The sequence below is a fragment of the Panicum hallii genome, chromosome 9, assembly GCF_002211085.1.
Source record: "Panicum hallii strain FIL2 chromosome 9, PHallii_v3.1, whole genome shotgun sequence".
Taxonomy (NCBI): Eukaryota; Viridiplantae; Streptophyta; class Magnoliopsida; order Poales; family Poaceae; genus Panicum; species Panicum hallii.
The window spans coordinates 67,704,350-67,721,198 of NC_038050.1; the positions used below are offsets into that span (position 1 = coordinate 67,704,350).

The window sequence follows — 16,849 nt, forward strand, 5'->3', positions numbered from 1 at the left end:
TTTAAAAAGCTAGACGTCATCCAGTGTTTTGAGAACCTAATGCAATAATTTGCATGAAAAATTTAATTTTTTCCATCCAAATTCTCTGCGTGGCGTACGTGTTATTTTCAAACGATACAATCATGTTAACACTGGGTTTTCCCTCTACATACGACGGTTATAAAGAATCCCTCGTACGGCGAGCTCGCATATAAATGTCATACTTACAGTTTCGTCCTTGTTTTCGTGTGAAAAAAGTAACGAGAAATTGCTATAACTGAAGGATAAAAGTTGGTTCCACATTTGCTCACGCGTGGCGAGCTCGCATACGAATGTCGTACTTGCAGTTTCATCCTTGTTTTCGTGTGAAAAAGTTAACGAGAAATTGCTATAACCGAAGGATAAAAGTTGGTTCTATGTTTGCTCAAATAATAAAATGCACGTAAGACTCATAGGTTAGGCCATTTTTAAGCTGGCTATGACGCATAACTAATTCTCAACTTTATAAATTGTAAAGCTTTCCTCGCAAAAAAATTTGCAAAGCTATTAACCTCATGCCTTTTGAGTTGAAGTAGGAAATCTATTGGTCTCGAATCGAAATCCTATCACCTACAAATAAAGAGAGTCCGAACCTTCACCCAGTCGAATAAGAAATGCAATCGTATGCTATCGCCTATCGTGCCACTTTTACATTTACCCCCCTTTCATTTCCTCACTTGTACCGGCACGCCGCAATACACCAGCCCAGCCTTCCCCAATTCCGGCCACACCCGCAACGCCTGCGCCGCCGCCTGCCCCCTGGACTTCCCGTCTAAGCTTCGCCGCCCCCATCCCTCTCCTCCATTCGCGCGCCGCCCGTGCCGCGATTTCTCTAACCCCCACCGTCCCCGCCCGCGCCGCCTCTTGCACCCGACCCTGTCCGCCAATCTGCTCCCCACTATTCCGCGCGAGGGGCTCCAATCGCCGGCCGTTTCGATTCGGGGCTGATCCGATCGGTGTCGCCAGATGGGTCGCGGTGCCGAGGAGGCCTCGCCGCCGGTGTCCTCCTCGGAATTGGAGCAGGAGGAAGACGACGACGACTGCTACCTTAGCGATCAGGAGGACGACGCCCTAGAAGAGTCCGTCCTCCAGGTCCTCGAGGACGAGCACCTCGAGGACTGCCATTGGTCCTCCTCATCCGTAAGCTTCCTGCTCTGATTTCGCCCTCCCGTCTTTCTCCGTCGCTGGACTACCCCGATTGCTTCCTTTTCCTTACGGATTCCTTCCTCGCTTCGTGCTCGTTGCAGGTGATCACTAAGGAATCCCTCTTGTTGGCACAGGTGACTGCGGGAGCTGTTCCCGTTCTGTTTCCACACTATAAGCTATTTCCGGTGCTGATTTTTTTCCTTCAATTTCGTTTTGTGATTTGGGCGTTTGTGGGTTTGTAGAGAGAGGATCTTAGGAAGGTGATAGAGCTGCTAGGGTTGAGGGAGCATCACGCCCGGACGCTCCTCATCCACTACCGCTGGGACGTCGAGAGGATTTTCGAGCTTCTAGATCAAAAGGGCAGGGACAGGCTCTTCTCAGAGGCTGGTATTCCTCTCCAGTACGCCAATAATGCCGGCCCATCCTCCTCGACGGAGGTGACCTGCGATGTTTGTTACGAGGATGTGCCCCCCTTGGCTGCCTCCAAGATGGACTGCGGCCACAACTACTGCAACGATTGTGAGTAATGTCCGTTTAGGGTGACCCAGATGATTCCAGCATTTTCAACTTTTGCACGTGTTCCAGTTATTAGATTCTGATAGAGAAATTGTGTAATGCATTTTTGCGAGCATAGAAATTGGACGAATGACACCTCTTGATAACTATGCTAATTAACGGTCTGGCTCTCATCTATTAGGAGTTGCAAGATATGTTTGGTATCATGGTATGAGAAGCTGCTTTGTTGGCTAACAGCTTTTGAACCTCATAGTAGCAACAAAATGGTTCAACATTGTTTCTTCCTTTAGCTCACTTCTATCATTTTGGGGCATCTGTATTTGAACATCATGCACAAAACTGACCTAGGAGACTAGGAGGTATTACTTGTCATTTATATGTATTTTCATCATGTTATTGTTGCTTTAAATAATTGCATACTTTTGTGCACTTTTTCGAGAATGATGGGTCAATTCATACTATGCTCATCATGGACTTTATCTGAACTCGCTATTTAGAGTGGGCTTTGAATTCTATTACCGCAGTTTTAGCTTTATATCAATGAAAATTTCTGATGCGCTACCGCTCCCTGACCACCACCACATGCATAAGGAACAAAAGGGGAATAACATTCTATGAATTAGCTTTGCTGCACATAGTTTCTTCCTGTTTAGCTATTTACCACACATTTCGTGTCCTTCACCTAGGTTGGACTGAATATTTCATTGTGAAAATAAATGAGGGCCAGAGCCGGCGTGTCAGGTGCATGGCTCCAAAGTGCAATACTATTTGTGATGAGGCAGTAATCCGGAAACTAGTCATTGCAAGGAGACCAGACCTTGCAGAACGCTTTGAAAGATTTTTGCTGGAATCATATATTGAGGATAATGATACGGTAAAGTGGTGCCCAAGCATACCACATTGTGGTAATGCTATACGTGTCAAAGGTGATATATATTGTGAGGTGGAATGCACATGTGGATGCCAGTTTTGTTTTAATTGTTCCTTACAAGCACACTCACCGTGTTCCTGCATGATGTGGGAGCTCTGGATCAAGAAATGCCGTGATGAATCAGAAACAGTGAATTGGATAACAGTAAATACTAAACCTTGTCCCAAGTGTCACAAACCTGTGGAAAAGAATGGTGGCTGCAACCTGGTTGCATGTATTTGTGGACAAGCATTCTGGTGAGATTCCTTATTCTTCTTCAGCATTGCATCTTCCAATTCCCATTTGTTAGACTTGGTTTGAGTGGAGGAGGGCATTATTTGCAATGAAGTCGTCCACTTGATTGTTGTTTTGGCAATATAACACTATATTCTTGTTTCTTAGTGTCCTTTTCTTTCTGATTTCCAATCAATGAGTAAGTAGCTCCATTTGGGTGTCTTTATGTTTCATTATAATTTAGTATAGCTGATGTATACTTCTGTTGGTGTCTCCATTTCACATCTAGTTGCAAGTTGTTATGTGAAAGAATCTGGTGAATCTATCTTCTTGTATCAAAATCCTGTAGGTTATTCATGCACAAACTATTGGGTTGCCATTTATGGAATATTTTCATAGTTTAACTATTGCCAAGAGAACATACTATGGTGTTTGTCTCAAGATTTAAACCACAAACATATAATCAAATGCTTAGAATGCAGATAGCATTAGTTCTTTGATTAGTTAGTTCCTGATTCATTAGGGCTGATTGGGAGCTTGCCTATGAGATGATTCCTGTGTCAATATTGGTACATAAATATTGTGGTACCCTACCATCGATCGCTCTTTTACATGCTCTTTTTCTTCTGTAAGAAGAAAGATCCGTAGTTATGGCACAGCTTTGAGAAAAAGCATATATGTTACTGCTCTTAACTGTGTATGCTAAATACTCTATAGGATGTGAGCACAAGACATGATTGCAAATTCCTTAGTGAATGCAATAAAATTTTCTATATAATCAGATCCACTAGAGACTTTGATGAAGTAGTTGGCTAGTAGCACTGTCCTTATAAGAAGTAGATCATATGGCATACGCTTGCATGGAGCATTACAAACTATATCATTTGCCAAGAGTCTAGATGGGCTCTTCATGAGCATGTGACAGATTGGTAGGAAAATTATGTTGACTGTCAATCTTGGTTACCCATTATGTTGTCCTAAAATTTGTATGCCCAGATTGACGTTGCTTTCTGTTTTTGTTTCTCTTTTGAGATCTTATTCTCTTTTCCTTTATTGATTAAGGTTTTAGGTGTTGTGTTACTTATTTTTTTATGTGATACTTTTGAATGTAGTTGGTTATGTGGCGGTGCTACTGGTAGAGATCATACATGGTCAAGTATTAGTGGCCACAGTTGTGGCCGGTTCACTGATGATCAAACTAAGAAGACAGAGCAAGCAAGGAGAGACCTCTATAGATATATGCACTACCACAACAGGTACAAGGCTCACACCGACTCTCTTAAGCAGGAAGCAAAGCTAAAGAATGACATCCAGGGGAAGATATCCATTTCTGAAAATAAGGAGTCCAAGATAAAAGATTACTCCTGGGTGATAAATGGGTTAAACAGGCTATTCAGATCTAGGCGTGTTCTTTCTTATTCTTATCCATTTGCATTCTACATGTTTGGTGATGAGATTTTCAAGGATGAGATGACTCCTGGGGAAAGAGAACTGAAGCAAAACTTATTTGAGGATCAGCAGCAACAACTAGAATTTAATGTTGAAAGACTGTCTGGTTTTCTTGAGAAGGATTTTCAAAATTTTACTGATGATGAGGTTATCGATACAATGAAGCATGTCATCAATCTTTCCAATGTGGTAGATAGGCTCTGCAAGCAAATGTATGAACTCTTGTCAACAAAGTTTTGGCAGTCCATATATAAATTATTGTACTAATTTTACTGTTTTGCAGGTATCAGTGCATTGAGAATGATTTGTTATATCCTCTGCGCACACCTCACAACATTGCTCCATACAAATCCAAGGGTCTTGATAGGGCATCAGAGCTTGACATTAGCTGGGATTCAGCTGAACAAAGTTCGCAATCAACAAAACGTAGCCAGGATGAACACAGGAGCCAACATGGTATGCATAATAATGAATATGATATTTCATATGGCATTTCCTTAATTCAGCTTAGGATCATATGAGAGGCATCACCATACCTTTTTTTTTTAAATCTTAAAGGCATCACCATACCTAGAGCAGTGGAACTTACCATTTATTTATTTTTAGCTGCTGATGTGTATTTCAATTTGCTGTGCAGCATCGACTATCCTAGGAAAGCGGGGTCCTGAGTTGCATGGCTCGAGTTCTGATAATAGGGCGCGCCCTCCCAAGCGAGATAGGCCAGATGCTAATGGTGGTGGTGCACTTTTTGATCTCAATGTGCCAGCTGAAGTGGCGGACAAGATCTGAAACTAAAGTACCTGATGTATGAAGGACGTTCCTTGGAACTGTACAGCTGACCTGAGCTTCTTCAGCTACATAAAGGAAAAATACTGTTTTTTGCTGCCTTACCACCATAGAGTACTTCGATTGCAAATTTTACGCCGGTGCTAGGTTCCCAAGAAATAGAGTAGCTTTTACATGATATCATGCATATCATGACAGGATTGGAAGCCAATGTTGATAGTTCTGATAAAGCTAGTTCTACCCCCTCAGCCAAGATGAGGGTATTTTGGAACAGAACTTTACCGTGCTTGTGTTGCTAATTCCAAATACAATGTATGCAGCATGGTGAATGAAGTGGTTTTTGACCCGAATGTGGTGCTTATTTCCTGTTAATGGGTGATCATAGAGGCGATGTAGACTGTCTTAAAATTGCTACAGATTCGTCATGCTAAATGTGCCCTCTTTGTGGTAATAGCCAAACATCTTTGCCCCAAGACCTGCTAGTTTCTAGGCCAGTTTTGAATTCTAACTCTGAAAATCTCTGTTTTCTGGGCTTGCGCATGCCAGATTTGTATAATGAACTGTGACGACGGGATGGCTCTGCAAGATGACTCTTTTTGTTTCTTCATACACTCCTGGGCCGTCGTCGTTGCACGGCTAGGTAACATATTGTCAAGTCAAAGCCTTGGACCGTGCGCTGAATCGTAGCATCTAGCAAAAAGCTTTCTAGAAACCCATGCAAAGAGACACGCGGATGACGATTCATCGGAATCGGGTGGCTCCTGTACCATGCACACACTTGAGAATCTAATGCATGGAAGAACACTCTATATTGTCCTCTTCACTAGGAAACATTTGTCCCTCAATTTGTAAAGTGTCTAGCTACTACTACTAGCTTGCCATGTACCACTGTACTAGCAGAAGAGAAATTCACTCGAGCTCTGCAGCCCTCTGACTTCCCTAACAGGACACCCCAGTTTGCCACGGCCGGAGTGAGGCAGCTGGTAAGCTTGTTTAGCCTCTGACAGCTTGGAGAACCGATGAGAAGAATCTTTCTGGATCTCGGCCAGAGACGGCTTCCATAATCAAATGCCTCCGGGATGCTGGTTTCCAATGTGGCATGAGCGCATCACCACCGCGCGCACCTCTGGCTTCGTGGCTTCTTACCGCCGGTATCTCACTTCACCTACTCCTTCCAGCGATTGTTTTTACGGCCAGTTGCCGGACGCGTCAGCGGTGGAGGGGGTCCACGAGCACATGAAACCTCGAGCATGTCTGTCGCCGGGGCGTTTCTTTAATCCCCTCCCCACTGAGATTTCATTACGCGGATAAGTAGGGTTACCCCAAGGTTCCCCTTGTCGTTACGGCTGGCACGGCTTCCCTGGCCCGTCATTGGCAGCATCATTTGGAGCCTAGCGCTGGTGGTTTGCCTTGCCTCCGGACCCCGGTCACGGCGAAAATCATTGCAGCCCAGGCGGGGAGACGAACACGCGAAGCGGCAACGTGCTTCGTGAGGCCTTCGGTCGGCTGCCTCATCTCGGACAGCCGGAGATGCAGCAACAAGTGGCTACTCCAGTTTACAGAATCCAGCTGATTGCCCTACCCACGTTACAATACACGTCCAAGAAAAAGAGGGCCCAAAACTTGTTCGAGATTATTTATCTTTTAGTTTTTCCAAAAAAGATTTTTATCTTTTTGGGCAGCAATTATTTGCTCTCTGATCATCGCGAGGGCGTGATGGGTTGTGCAGACCAAAAGAGGCCGATCAGATGGTGCTGTGATGCGCGTGCGCTGTACCCGCAGCGCGCATGTGAGACAGGGACGCTGCCGGGTGCCCCCTGCAGCTGCATCCCTCCCTGCTTCTTCAACAGTGGTGGTGGCGCAGGCGTTGGCTAGTGGCCGGCGCCAAGCCCACAGCTAAGAGCTAGCCGCGCTGGGATTTAGGGCACCCCCAAAGCAAAGCGCCCGAGATTCCGTGACAAGCGGCTACGTGACGCCCGGGGGAACACTGCAGATGGCATTGAGCACCTACCAATCCGACCGATATACCCTTCGGCGTAGCGCTTGGCATGTATCCTCACCGTACTACTTGCCCAAAAACAACGCGATCGAGCCATGTGTGCGGTAGCCTCGCGTAGGATTTCTTTTGTGCAGCGTCTGGTGATGGAGATCGATCCTGCTTGTAGTAGTAACTGCTCACTTGACAGCCAATGATTTGCCGAGCCATTTGAGCGAGCGAGGAGCAGGAAATGTTAGCTAGCTACGTAGGGTTGGGTTGGTCCTGATCCAGACTCCAGACATGAGGATCTGCTGGCTGTTGCGGCATCATGACGGTGCCTGTGACGACCTTGTGAGTGCCTGTGTGCACTGGCGCTGTGGTACATACACGATGTCACATGACCCGCCAAAAAATTTCTTTTGGAGGCGCAGCAGAGGCTGGAGGTCGCAGGGTTGGCAGTCGAGCAGTGTGCGTCGAGGCAAAGGAGCGCCTCTTTCTAGGCGGCGAGATGACAAGCTCGCCGGCTCGCCGCCTCGGCCCTGGCCGCCCCGGCCGGAGTGGCGCCCCGCCACCCGCATGCCGCCGCAGTGTCTGTGGCCTGCGGCCTGCCCGTTTTCTTGGCCGCGCCCTTGGCTTTCCATGCCACTAGGTGCCCCCCGGGCACGAACTCGGTCACGCCTGTGGCTCTGCGGCGTGTGGTCGTGTAGACGTATTAGCCATATAGGACGAGATCCATCAATTACCGGAGCAGGGTCGGTCACAGGTCAAACAAAACCCATGCATGCCACAGTCCTGCTCCGTTGCTTGCAGTCCTTTTTATCTGCATGTGACCTGCTCATCTCATCATTGCCGAGCAAAAACTCGCGTACAACAATGCTCTTGGATCAACCTTTCTAGTTTCTACCGTCAGAAATAGTAACATCTTATTCAGGAGATGGCTTAAAAACCCCTCATGTCTTAACCACTTGGTGGCACTCATCTTTCAATGAAAAAAAGGAGCGAAAAGAAGAAGAAAACTTCCTCGCTAAACAGCAGATGCCCAATGTGGCAGAAGATTCTGTTATTATTTACTAATCGATTTTCTGATAGGACGATTATGAAGTGACAGAGGTGAAAAGGTCAGCAGCCTTGGACGCAGTAAAATTACCCTGCGTGCATAAACAAACGTAAATGAGACAGATCTGGATAGAATAGAATAGAGTGAGGCTCTTCTCCGAGCTCTGGCCTCTCTACCTAAGCATAAAATAGAAAAGAAGTTGGTAAGTAAATGAGACAGACATAAACATATACAAGGGACTTGCCACAATAAATAAAAGCATCGGAATAGCCGGACACAGGACCGATCTGGAGTGCTGTTCTGATATAGCCTCAGGAACAGTACCACCACCACTGTACCTGCAGTGTAGTGGGGGCGTGGTGGAGTGGAGGGGAGTGCCTCAAGTTCATCACCCCTCAGTCCTCGCGCTCCTCTCAGCTGTCCTCTCACCTCACAGGAAGCAGGGGGAGGGGGCCTGGGAAGGAGAAGGAACTTTCAGCGGAGAAACAAAAGGCAAAGGCATCAGCAGGTCAAGGCTTTAGTAGGTGATCAACTCCTCGGCAACAACTCCAGCTTCCGCTTGCCGTGGACGATTCACCACCTGTGAGGCAGGTAGATGCTGGGTCTCCCCTTTATAGTCTCTACCGGTACCATCTCCTCTTTTCGGTTCACTAACCTGCAATGCGGGACAGATTCCAGCGGCTTGCTTGAGCATGTCACAATGGGGGAGGCCTTCTTCAGCTCTGTGGCAGCGGCCGGCGGAGGAGCTGTAGCCTCGTAGCCCTCTTCCTGACCAGCAATGTCAAACGGCCGCTCCAAGAGGTGCGCACCCTGTTTGCATTATGCAGTTGACGAACTGCGTATTTAAGCTTTGCTCATAAAACTCTGTTTGGAGTATTTGTTGGTGTCATCAAGTTGCCGAAATTAGTCCCGGCCAAGAAAGATACTAAATATTCTTTTGTTTAGAAGCGGTTCTTGGCTAATGCTCCTGGGGAATTTGCATTGGCAGTGATTCTATCAGAGTGCTCAGAATGGATAGCGTGGATTCTTCTTCCCCGAGGTGCCTTGCTCAGGAACAGCAGGTAAGCTTGCGGTTGTTGAGAAAAAAATGTCAGATTAGCTCTTGGTTCTTCACTTTCCGTGTGTTATGTGCCATGGATTGCAACTATTCTGACTAGAAATTATAAGATTTCTGTTCTGCTTGCCTTCTTACCATTTCTGCTGTATGGAAGGATGCCGGGGAACTGAAGGATCAGAACAGCACCAGTAAGATGCCGTCCTGTCCTACTGAGCTTCCATGCTCATTGAAACGAGAGGTAAATCAGATATCTGCTCTTTTCCCCCTTCAGTTTGTCTTAAAATGTTCCTTCCTTAGGACCTTAGCCATAGATTATTGCTCATTTTAGATCTCTTTCAACCAGTTCCAGAGTTGCTCCTCGTTTTCGGCAATGCTAATTTTCTTCCCCATAAATGCCATTTGTAGTATGGATTAACTTATCTGTCTGAAGCTGGCAAGGATAAGAATGTCAAAATTAAAATTGCTATAGATACTATGGAACTCCGTGGATAGCACAATTTATTCTCGCAATATGTTTATTATGGTATTTCGTTTTGGTTTTGATAATTATGATGCTACTTCTGCAGGTTCAAGTCCTTGAGGAGCGACTAAATGATCAATTTGTCATGCGCCGGGCTCTTGAGAAAGCACTGGGTTACAAACCTTGTTCTATTCTTTCATCAAATGAGAGCTGCATTCCAAAGGTGAAACTCCTTTTCCAATGTAGTGAGTCTGGAATGAGAGAAAAAGAAAATAAGAGCTAATATTTTACATCTCATGCAATGATTGATTTTCGAATTGCATACTGTGCAAGTTTATCTGAAGACTGAGTTTTCAGTAAGTCACACAGAAGTTTTCTTTCTTCCATGATATCACAGCCTACGGAGGAGCTAATAAAGGAGATAGCAGTACTAGAGCTAGAAGTCATATGCTTGGAGCAACATCTCCTGACCCTCTACCGAAAGGCCTTTGAACAACAACTTTGCCCTGCGAATTCTTCTTGTGACATGGAAAATGACAGGCAACCAGTAAGGTCTTTATCAGGTATACTATCAGAAGCTTCAGAGCTAGACTTCTCAACCCCAAGGAAGCACCCACTAGTGCAGTCCAGTCGAATGGTCCTGGCACGCAAGTCAACACCTACAACTTCTACGAGTGAAACTAGCCATGAAAAGACCAATATTGGACGCAGCCATTCCTCGCTTCTGCACCGTTCCGTTAGGGTATCTCCTTCAGCGAACAATCTTGCTAGAGCTCTGAAACCATGCCATACCTTACCTCTATCTTTTGTTGAGGTACAAAATGATGTCTGAAACCTCTCTTTTGTTCCAATTATTTTAATTAGTTTGCTGCGATCTATCTTGGAAATGTCGTATAGTAGTAATTTTGATCTATGAAATTCTAACATGATTATCTTCAATGATCAGGAAGGGAAGTGCATGGATTCTGGTATAGTGAGTTTGGCAGATATATTGGGGACCAGGGTTGCAGATCATGTTCCTCAGACGCCTAACAAGATATCCGAGGACATGATCAAATGCATTGCTGCCATATACATACGGCTGAGAGACGTACCCACAGTGCAACATGCCTTCTTCCCCTCACCGTGCTCATCCTTTTCATCAGCAAGCGGATTATCTTCGAAATATACTGCAGATATATGGAGCCCCAGGTGCAGAAAAGAGAGCTTCATTGAGGCATGGCAGGAGAACGCATTAGGCAATGGTGAATCAAGGGAGTTGGGTCTACAATATGATTCTGTGGTTGAGGTTTCTGCTCTTTGCAAGGGTGATCAGAGGTCTGCTGATGTTAAAGATATGATACGCAAATATATGTAAGTATTTTTCCAGTGATTTTTCTAGTACCTTTTATAGTTGATAGTCAATAAATTGATCCACACAACTATTTGCTGACTAGTTAATGACGCCACTTTGTAGGTCACTTGTACAGCTTCTAGAAACTGCTGATCTCAGTGGGATGAAAAATGAAGAGAAGCTTGCTTTCTGGATCAATGTGCATAATGCTATGATGATGCATGTAACTAGTTTCATGCCCAGTACCTCGACATCTTACTCTACTTTTTCAACGGATGAAGTTCAATCTAAATATTTGTTGTTTTCAGGCCCATATCGAATACGGGATTCCACAGAGTAACAGCAAGAGAATGCTGCTTACCAAGGTGGAAAGAGAACCCTCAAATCGCCATATTCAGATATACAATGGCATGCCTGTATCTCATTCTGATGACCTTGTTTTGCGGCACAGGTATCTTACAACATTAGTGGCCAAAGAGTGAACGCGGAGCTGATAGAGTACCAGATCTTGTGTTGCCGATCACACTCCTCTGGACAGGTTTGTTCTGCCTCCTGCATGATTTCACCTCCCCATCAGGCCTTAGCCTAACATTGGTACACTGAATGAATCCTGCAGTGGCTTAGGCTGCTGCTCTACCCGAAATGGAAGTCCAGGGACAAGGACGAGCTGCAAGGCTTCGCCGTGGACCGGCCGGAGCCGCTGGTGCACTTCACCCTGTCCTCCGGCAGCTACTCGGACCCAGTGGTACGTACTGCAGCATCAAACACACCACACCCAGACGCGCCCCAACTCCCAACGGCGCACGGACATCACCTGCCAGCCCCGGAACATTGATTCATCTCCTTCCAACTGTCCCCTTCCATGGATCAGGTGCGGTTGTACAGCCCCAAGAGCTTGTTCCAGCAGCTGGAGGCGGCGAAGGAGGAGTACATCCGCGCCAACGTGGGCGTCCGCGGGCGCGGGCAGCACAAGATCATCCTCCCCAAAGCCCTGGAGCTGTACGCGCGGGACGCCGGGCTGGGCCCGCAGGAGGTGGTGGCCGCGGTCGAGTGCCACCTGCCCGAGGGCCTCCGGGACGCCGCGCGCCGGAGCCAGCACGCCGGGCGGGCGCGCGGGCGGGGAGGCGGAGGAGGCGGCGGCTTCCCCGGCGTGGAGTGGAAGCCCCACAACCTGGCGTTCAGGTACCTGCTGGCCAAGGAGCTGGTCGGCGGCGGGTCCCCCGCGTGCGGGCGGCAGCTCGAGAAAGGCGGCCCGGTCGGCGCGCAGCGTGCGGATCCGTGATCTTGGCCCGTCAGATCACCGTGGGCCCCGTGGCCGGGCCGGGCCCAAGGTGTAACGAGATGTGAGAGAGTTCCGTGCGGGACCGGGGCGCGGGGTGTGGATGGATGGATGTACAGAGAGATGGACAGAAAACGCATCTGATTTGGTACGTGCTCGATCTGCTGTCAATAGTGAATAGTGGCAACTGAATTCCCCACCTCACGCAGGAATTTTCCGGAGAGATTTTACAGAGGGTTTCACAGAAATCAATCCGATCATGTAGCAACAGTAGACAGCTCCACGTTCCAACCAAGAACAGGACCAGTTCACATCTGGCCCGCCCTGGCCTGACCGACCGGAAAGCGGCCCAACAAAGGCCGGACACTTTGTTGGCCCGGCGTTTGCGGGACGTCCCGTCGTTGGCCTGGCCGGCCGGGCCCTTTTGGCGAGCACGAAACGAACGCCGCCGCTCCTTGCTTCTTGGTGGACAAGAAAGGAGGGAGGGAACGAGGCTTTGACTTGGATTCCCAAACCCCGCCGCTGTTTTCCCCTCGCCCACCCGCCCACGTTATTGACGCTTTGCACAATTGCACCCCCAACCCACCCTCGCTTTGTCGCTGCGGCACACGGTTTTGGGGCTTGAAGGCTTGAATCCCAACCCCATCCCGCCGTGCTGTAGGCGTAATCGCGTGCCACTTCCAGAGGAGCAAGGCAACATGGCCGCTGCTGGTGGCGGTGCCCGGTCCTCGCGTCTTGGCTCGTCAGGTGCCCCAAGGGTCGCCCCAGGCCTGGGCCGGCGGACCTATATAAACCTGCGCCCCAGCTCGGCCCGAATCACACACGTACATTCGTCGATCCACCACTGTCCAGTGCTCGGTTACGCACGCGCACAGATATCTTTTACGCCACCAAGTCCAAGATAGCAGGCCGAATCGACAAACAAGCAGGAAGAGGCATGGCGCTCGCGGAGGGGAACGGCGCGGCCATCTTCGGCGAGGAGCAGGAGGCGCTGGTGCTCAAGTCGTGGGCCCTCATGAAGAAGGACTCGGCCAACCTCGGCCTCCGCTTCTTCCTCAAGTACGTCGTGGCGTCGATCGATCGATCACCTTCTCCCCCTGCTCGCGCGTCGCATCCGCATTGCATTTGCCTGATAGTTCCGGCACCGAACCGGCCGTTGCTCCCGCAGGATCTTCGAGATCGCGCCGTCGGCGAAGCAGATGTTCTCGTTCCTGCGCGACTCCGACGTGCCGCTGGAGAAGAACCCCAAGCTCAAGACCCACGCCATGTCCGTCTTCGTCATGGTGCGTTCTTCTCGATCTCACGCTAGTAATGAACCCGATCGATGCGTGGCTGTGGAAACAAATTTTTAAAAAGGACTGACAAGGAATGCGTGTCGCTGTCAATGGCGCAGACCTGCGAGGCGGCGGCGCAGCTACGGAAGGCCGGGAAGGTCACCGTCAGGGAGACGACGCTCAAGCGGCTGGGCGCCACGCACTTCAAGTACGGCGTCGCCGACGGACACTTCGAGGCAAGTCGCCCAACCCAACCACCCCAACCGACCGAACCTTAATTTCTGCCCTGGGGATGACAGCGATCGAAAGCAATCTAGCTAGTCTTCTAGTATATAGAAACCAAGCATGCTTGATTTATTAGTCTTGACCGTGCGCGTGTGGACAACGACGATGCAGGTGACGAGGTTCGCGCTGCTGGAGACGATAAAGGAGGCGCTCCCCGCCGACATGTGGAGCCTGGAGATGAAGAACGCCTGGAGCGAGGCTTACAACCAGCTGGTGGCGGCCATCAAGCAGGAGATGAAGCCAGCCGCTTGATGCGCTGCTACTCGGCCTCCGAGTTCCCCCTAAGATGCACCATTCTGAATTCTTCATCGCTTCTTTTTTTTTTTGCCGTTTTGACTTCGTGTTGTGCATTTTCCAAATCTCTCGATGATGGAGAGAGGAGTGATGTACTAATCTGTGAGAGCATGTATATTATTGTCTTTTCTTATATATTGGGATGAGCACTGAATAAAGATGTAACCTGTAGCCGGTTACGCGTTTAACGTGTGTTTGCAGCTTCTTACATTATATGTTTAAAAACTGTACACGTGCTACGTAGGTTTACAAAAGGTATTGGGCATTTTCCCGACAATTGGATTAGGTATCATAATTTTAAATAAAGCTTCTAAAATTGATAAATTAATATATGATGAAACGAAAAGGTTTAAAATAGTAATACGTACTTTGGCATGAATTCTAAGATTGAAATCTATACCATTACCGAAGTCAATCACCCAATTCATAGTTGTTCGCAAAGAAAAAAAAACACACTCAGTTGATAGCAACGACGGGGTGAAGGAGCAAAAGAGAAAGAATGCTGCCATGTGGGCTCATGGGCCGCTCTTCCTCCGGTTGGGCTGAGTGAGAGAGGGAGACGACGAAAAGCGACGGAAGAAGCGACAAATGCATGCGTGGGCTCTTTGCGCTCTTTTGGGCAGGCCATCTGGAACCCGCGAGTAGGCTGGGCGTTCGGGCCGCCTATTCTCTCCAAAATGGGGGGCACGACGAGAAGAATGGATCAGTACTCGAATTTTTTTTTTTTGTCATCGCTCGATTTTTTGAACGGATGGCTCATATTTTTTTTGTGACTGTTGAGTTATCTCATGTCTACTTACTTTCTCCTACTGCAGTTTTGTCTGTGGATATATTTGTAATTGTTTTTTCCTGTATTGTTGCATGCAGCCCAGCCCATCAGTCGACTCTGAACACAATCGGGTTTCAACGGGCCCATCAGGTACTGTCTAGGATGTGGCGGTAACTTTTTGTTTGATCATGGATTGGGTTTTTACTCAACTGTTTTTTTTTCTGGTCACTCGATTTCCCCTCTCAACACTGCTATACGTGGCATGATTAGGTTGGTTTAAAAAATCGGCTGAAACTGAAATAAAAAAAAAATCACTCGCGTGATATATAGTCACTCCAAAAAAGAGAGTTAAAAATAGCATATACCGACACGCTGACGCGCTGCCACGCCTGTATATGGATAGGGAGAGATGACACCAAGCACACCAACAGTGTTACGCATGTTTCGCGCGTCTGTATGATTCCATTAAGAAAAAACTACAACGATGATATGACTTATGAGCTGGCGTAGGCGAATCGTGCATCCCAACGCGTACGTTCCACACGCGACGCGGTGCTGGCGCGGATCAAACTCCGGGCGAGCAGGCCAAACTCCACCCCAATCAGTGCGGTACGGGCCCGATCGGGAAGATCTTGGCTGCTACCGGACGGGCCAGTGATGCGCCGATCCAGTCCCGGAGTCCGGACAGTGAAAAGTGACCAAGCGAGACCTGTTCGTGTGTCGCTATACGCGTGACCGAGCGGACGCCCCCGTGGTTGCTGCATCGCCGCATGTGTGTGTATTGTCAAGGAGCAAAATTTGCAGACGATATGTTTGGTAGGGGTAGCTCGGCGGCGACGGCGAAAGATTTGGTTCGGCGTGAAACTCATTATTTATTTTGCTTTTATGCGCGTGGTTAGAGCAAATTCAGCAAACCCTCTGAATAACTCTTTATGTCAAATTTAGAAGATTAAGTACGAGATTCTCTTTCCCTCTATTTTAAAGAGTCTCCAAATTCTCTCATCCACCTTCCATTCTTAGAGGTCCGTAGGAAGTTTTTGTTAGAATTGAGGACTATTGTTAGAGTTGAAGTAAATTTGAAGCCCCCTGGAAATAGAGCCAACCTCTATTTAATATTTGGAGGATCTAATTTAGGAGTTGCTGCTGGAGTTGCTCTTAGCTGTGATGCGGCCGAGCATGCATAGGGATGGTAAAGAGCTAGATTTTAGTCTAGATAATCTAAGTGTCAGGTTCTGAAAGATCCAAACTCTAGTCTTGTATAATTTTAAACTAAAAATATATAAATGACAAGTTAGATTATTATATTATAAAGAAATTATTAGAAGTATAATCCGTTACCACTCCCGTACGCACGCCGGCTGGGGCTGTAGCCGCGTCGCAGCACGCAGTCGCTCAGCAGCCGTTCCACGCACGTTCCAGCACAAGCACAACACCACCAATCAATCCGCGGCCGCCCTTCGCCGCACCCACCCACCGGTCACGGTCACCGCGCGGGATCGAGCGGCGGCGGGCACCTAGCCTGCCGGGCCCCTCGCCCGGGGCCGCGACCACGTGGGTCGCCCGCCATCGCAAGTAAACGGGCGGGGAGCCATCACCCATCACGCCCATCGGCCCACATGATGCATGCGTCCAACGGTCTCTCGTTTGGCTGCGTTCGTTTCCTCCTCTCTAAAATTTAAATTTATCACATCAATTTTTTTTACTATTTAGAAGTGTTAAATAAAATCTGTTTATAAAATCTTTTACACAGATAGGTGCTAATTCGCGAGACAAATTTAATGAGTCTAATTAATCTATAATTTGCCACAGTGATACTATAGTAATTATCGGCTAATCATGGCCTAATATACCTCATTAGATTCGTCTCGTGAATTAGCCCTAGGGTTCTGCAATTAGTTATGTAATTAGATTTTATTTAATATTTCTAAATGATAAGATTCTTTTTTATGTGACATCTCTAAACTTTAGATATTAGAAAACGAACACAGCCAAATGACCTGCATT

At 47.7% G+C, this 16,849-nt stretch overlaps 3 protein-coding genes and 1 long non-coding RNA gene across 5 annotated transcripts; 3 read left to right on the top strand and 1 right to left on the bottom strand.

Moving 5' to 3' along the window:
- Positions 1 to 686: 686 nt before the first annotated feature.
- On the top strand, positions 687 to 5,409 carry LOC112876531 (probable E3 ubiquitin-protein ligase ARI2). Its single transcript, XM_025940661.1, has 7 exons — positions 687 to 1,158; positions 1,266 to 1,298; positions 1,407 to 1,683; positions 2,367 to 2,847; positions 3,937 to 4,485; positions 4,557 to 4,729; positions 4,911 to 5,409. Exons 1-7 carry the CDS (start codon positions 985 to 987, stop codon positions 5,060 to 5,062), a joined length of 1,839 nt encoding a protein of 612 aa, XP_025796446.1. The 5' UTR covers positions 687 to 984; the 3' UTR covers positions 5,063 to 5,409.
- A 2,507-nt stretch (positions 5,410 to 7,916) lies between these two features.
- Positions 7,917 to 8,558, bottom strand: LOC112876543. Its single transcript, XR_003225335.1, has 2 exons — positions 8,433 to 8,558; positions 7,917 to 8,185 (listed from the first exon to the last, which is right to left on the bottom strand). It is a non-coding gene; the product is annotated as an uncharacterized LOC112876543 (long non-coding RNA).
- On the top strand, positions 8,524 to 12,712 carry LOC112876530. Of its 2 annotated transcripts, none has more exons than XM_025940660.1 (12): positions 8,524 to 8,681; positions 8,766 to 8,895; positions 9,083 to 9,155; positions 9,306 to 9,389; positions 9,718 to 9,834; positions 10,009 to 10,425; positions 10,558 to 10,964; positions 11,068 to 11,167; positions 11,253 to 11,309; positions 11,396 to 11,482; positions 11,561 to 11,689; positions 11,816 to 12,712. In XM_025940660.1, exons 2-12 carry the CDS (start codon positions 8,873 to 8,875, stop codon positions 12,224 to 12,226), a joined length of 1,905 nt encoding a protein of 634 aa, XP_025796445.1. In that variant the 5' UTR covers positions 8,524 to 8,681; positions 8,766 to 8,872; the 3' UTR covers positions 12,227 to 12,712. The 2 variants fall into 2 exon arrangements, with proteins under 2 accessions (XP_025796445.1, XP_025796444.1); XM_025940659.1 differs by having other exon boundaries at positions 8,526 to 8,685.
- A 198-nt stretch (positions 12,713 to 12,910) lies between these two features.
- LOC112876541 (non-symbiotic hemoglobin) lies at positions 12,911 to 14,268 on the top strand. The gene is made up of 4 exons (XM_025940670.1): positions 12,911 to 13,282; positions 13,392 to 13,506; positions 13,617 to 13,733; positions 13,894 to 14,268. Exons 1-4 carry the CDS (start codon positions 13,161 to 13,163, stop codon positions 14,032 to 14,034), a joined length of 495 nt encoding a protein of 164 aa, XP_025796455.1. The 5' UTR covers positions 12,911 to 13,160; the 3' UTR covers positions 14,035 to 14,268.
- The last annotated feature ends 2,581 nt before the right edge of the window (positions 14,269 to 16,849 follow it).